Genomic DNA, 3060 nt, shown 5'->3' on the forward strand with positions numbered 1-3060 from the left:
CTGTTATTGCCTAGAGTTGAGAAAGATTCCCCACAACTTTTTTTTAAGTGTCAGCTGTGAGTAAGTGGTTTAACATAAGTTTTTAACTGACTCTCAGTTAAGAGAGTTTTCTCAAGTTCATGACAAACTTAAGGTTCCCCCTCCCGCCCCCAGTTTCCCTTCCACCGATCCCTTTGCCTGGAGGCCCGGCGCAGTGCACGCCCCGGGACGGGTCTCCCCGGCTCTCACCTGCCGGAGTCGGCGGGGCGGCCCCGCGGGCCCCGGGGCCGCTGCAGCTCCAGGTCGGCGGCAGCGGCGGCGCGGGATCGCGATGCGGGAGCGAAGGCGGAGGAGAGGCGGAGGCTGAGGCCGTGCACCAGCCCCCGCAGCAGGCTGTCCCCGCCACCCTTGGGCAGCGCCAGCCCCACGTCGTCGCGCAGCTCCTCTGGCGGCACCTCCAGGTTGCCGGCGTACCAGAACACCCACCAGATGAGGCTGAGGAAGATGCCGATGCCGCCCGCGTAGATGAGCAGGTCGGAGAAAAAGACGTCGGCGAACACGCCGGCCAACAGCACCGCCAGGCCCAGCGCGTCGAAGGCCAGCGCCAGCCAGAAGGCGGCCACGCAGCGGCCCAGCCCGCCAGGGGCCGCCATCGCGGGCCGGGGGGGAAGCAGCGCCGCCGCTGCCGCCTCGGGCCGCCCGCACCTGAGGGGAAGGCGGGGCGCGGCCGAAGGGCGGGGCCGCACCTGAGGGGGACATCCGGGCCACGCCCCGCCGCTCGCACCTGCGCGCGGAGCCACGCCCCAGCGGCCGCTGAGGTGGAAGGCGGGAAGGCCGCCGCCATCAGGGCGGTCACCGCCCTCCGCTTATCTTTGGCTGCTCCTTTTCGTTGAGGCCCGGTTCCTACCGCCGGCCTCTCCCCGCCAGCGGCGCCCCCCGATAGGCACCTTCCTCCTGCCCCTGCCTCGTCGAGGCGGCTGGCACAGCCGGTGCTTCTCCTCTTCGTTAGAGAAGAGCAGGAGCAGGTGCTGAAGAGTGGTCTGTGGTGGCTGTTGGCGTTTTGGAGCCAAGGCATCCCCTACAAAGGGTGGTCACTGTCCCTTTCCTTGTGCAGGTAAGCATGAGGCAGACACAGCTGGACCCGTTAAGTGTTTCCAGTTGGTGCAGTGTCACCCTGTGAAGGGGGGTGAGGCCTTTGCCTTAGTTTGCTGAGACACCCAAGAAGGGAGGCGCTTCAAAAATAGACGGTCTTGAGATGCATGTACCTGTTGCAGACCTCCACACTTGCAAGAGGAGGCAGCCATTAGTAGGCTGCAGAGGTTTGCAGGGCTGTTATAATATGCATCTGCAAATAGATTACTTTACCATAATAGGCAAGATACATATTTCAGTTCACTCTTGTGTCAATTAGTGACCTAGTACCTATCTTTTAACACTCCCAAGTCCTCAAGTGCAAAAACTATATTCACCTGTAGGCTCTCTTGAGCATACTCTCATGAGGCCCTCATATCTAACGGTTTGTTTAATGATGGGTAAGCCACACTTCCAGTAACTAGAAATATCAAGTCACAAGCAAGTCTGACAGGCCTAAGAGCATATGCAGCTTCCACGTGTTTGTGGAAATAGAGTGTGCCAAGAACGATGCCACCGAGGAAGACTATTCCTCCAATGACAATGAGTTCTATTGGTGTACTGTAAGACTGCAGACTCAATTCCTATCATAGCACTTGGCTCACTTACCATTGCTCTGGCTGAACACTGAGAATCAAGACTAGGTAAAGCCAATTCTTCATTAGTGACTGCCTGTGTTACTGACACAATTCCATAAAAAGACATCCTTGGGAAATGAAAAGCTGAAATCCTCTTAAAAAGAAAGAAGTTAAAATCATTCTAAGTACTTCAACAATACAATGTTTCACTTTGAGACACAATACCACTTCTGTCTTGAAAAGAATAATGGCACCAAAAAAGCCTATACTGCTATTCTTCCTGAGTATTTTCAAGTATCTTTTGGATTTTAAAGTTTAAACTTAGCTTCAGTAAAACATCTATGGTTGTATTTCTGTCTTACATTATGGGGTTAAATAACCTTCTAACTTTTGTCCTTCTCAAAAGTATAAGATAAAGATGATAATGTATCAGTTATCCAAGTTTGAGTGAGTTCATATACCTTAGTCTACAGGGGTTTATTCCATTAGAATCAGAATTGCTCTTACAAGTCAAGCTAATTTTAGGATTTCATGCTTATCCAGATGGCAGTAGGAATTCTAATAATCATATACAACCCTAAAAGAAGTAATCGTGGCCGTTTTGCTTAATCTGAAGATTGTTAGAGTGAGAAGGCAGATCTAATTACAACAGAATAACAAACACTGAGGGAATTTTAAATAAAAATCAGTATTAATAGTTTTAACTCAGTTTCTTTGGAAAAAAGAGCTATTTAAGTCATAGTTCTAGCCCTGTGGTGTTCTTATTGTGTGCACCAAACTCACCTCCCCCTAGGGCCCAAGATGGAATTAACTCCTACAAAATCAGTTTGTGAACAAGGTTATCTTCTCTGCGTTCCTCCTGCCAAGACTTTGCTTTGATAACATTCAGATATTTACTTTATTATTAGCTGTTATTCTTCCCAGTAATGCTGAATTTAAGGGCTAATCTGAAAGTGTAAGTTACATTATCACCCTCATCCTACCAAACCTGCACAAATACAGTGATTTCTATAAGCATGGCAGAAGGCTTACAGACTAACTACAGGCATAAATTAGTGTATGTTTTTTTCTAGATAGGTGATATTTTTCTTTATTTATCTGTCCATGGAAATTAATTTTTTCAGCAAGAGCTCAATATTGTTCAAAACACAACACTGCTGAAGTTACTAACACATTGAATATATCTCCATTTGATTAAAAAAAAAAAAGCACCCAGCCATATAAATCAAAGTAGAAGTTAATGTAGTTTTTAAGTTTTTCCTCTTTTGCAAAAAGAACAATTCAGCAAGCTTTTTTTGGGAGGAAAACAAGGTACTTTGGCTTCAGTTGAGTAGTAAGTTACAAGGTAGCTGCACCGAGTTGTTTCACAGTA

At 48.4% G+C, this 3060-nt stretch overlaps 1 protein-coding gene across 1 annotated transcript; it reads right to left on the reverse strand.

Moving 5' to 3' along the window:
• Positions 1–224: 224 nt before the first annotated feature.
• Positions 225–738, reverse strand: LOC141472003 (transmembrane protein 238-like). Its single transcript, XM_074158755.1, is given in 2 exon segments — positions 225–638; positions 640–738. Coding segments are annotated over 2 exon segments (513 nt in total).
• Between the last annotated feature and the right edge of the window lie 2322 nt (positions 739–3060).

The sequence above is a fragment of the Numenius arquata genome, chromosome 14 (genome assembly GCF_964106895.1).
Source record: "Numenius arquata chromosome 14, bNumArq3.hap1.1, whole genome shotgun sequence".
Taxonomy (NCBI): domain Eukaryota; kingdom Metazoa; phylum Chordata; class Aves; order Charadriiformes; family Scolopacidae; genus Numenius; species Numenius arquata.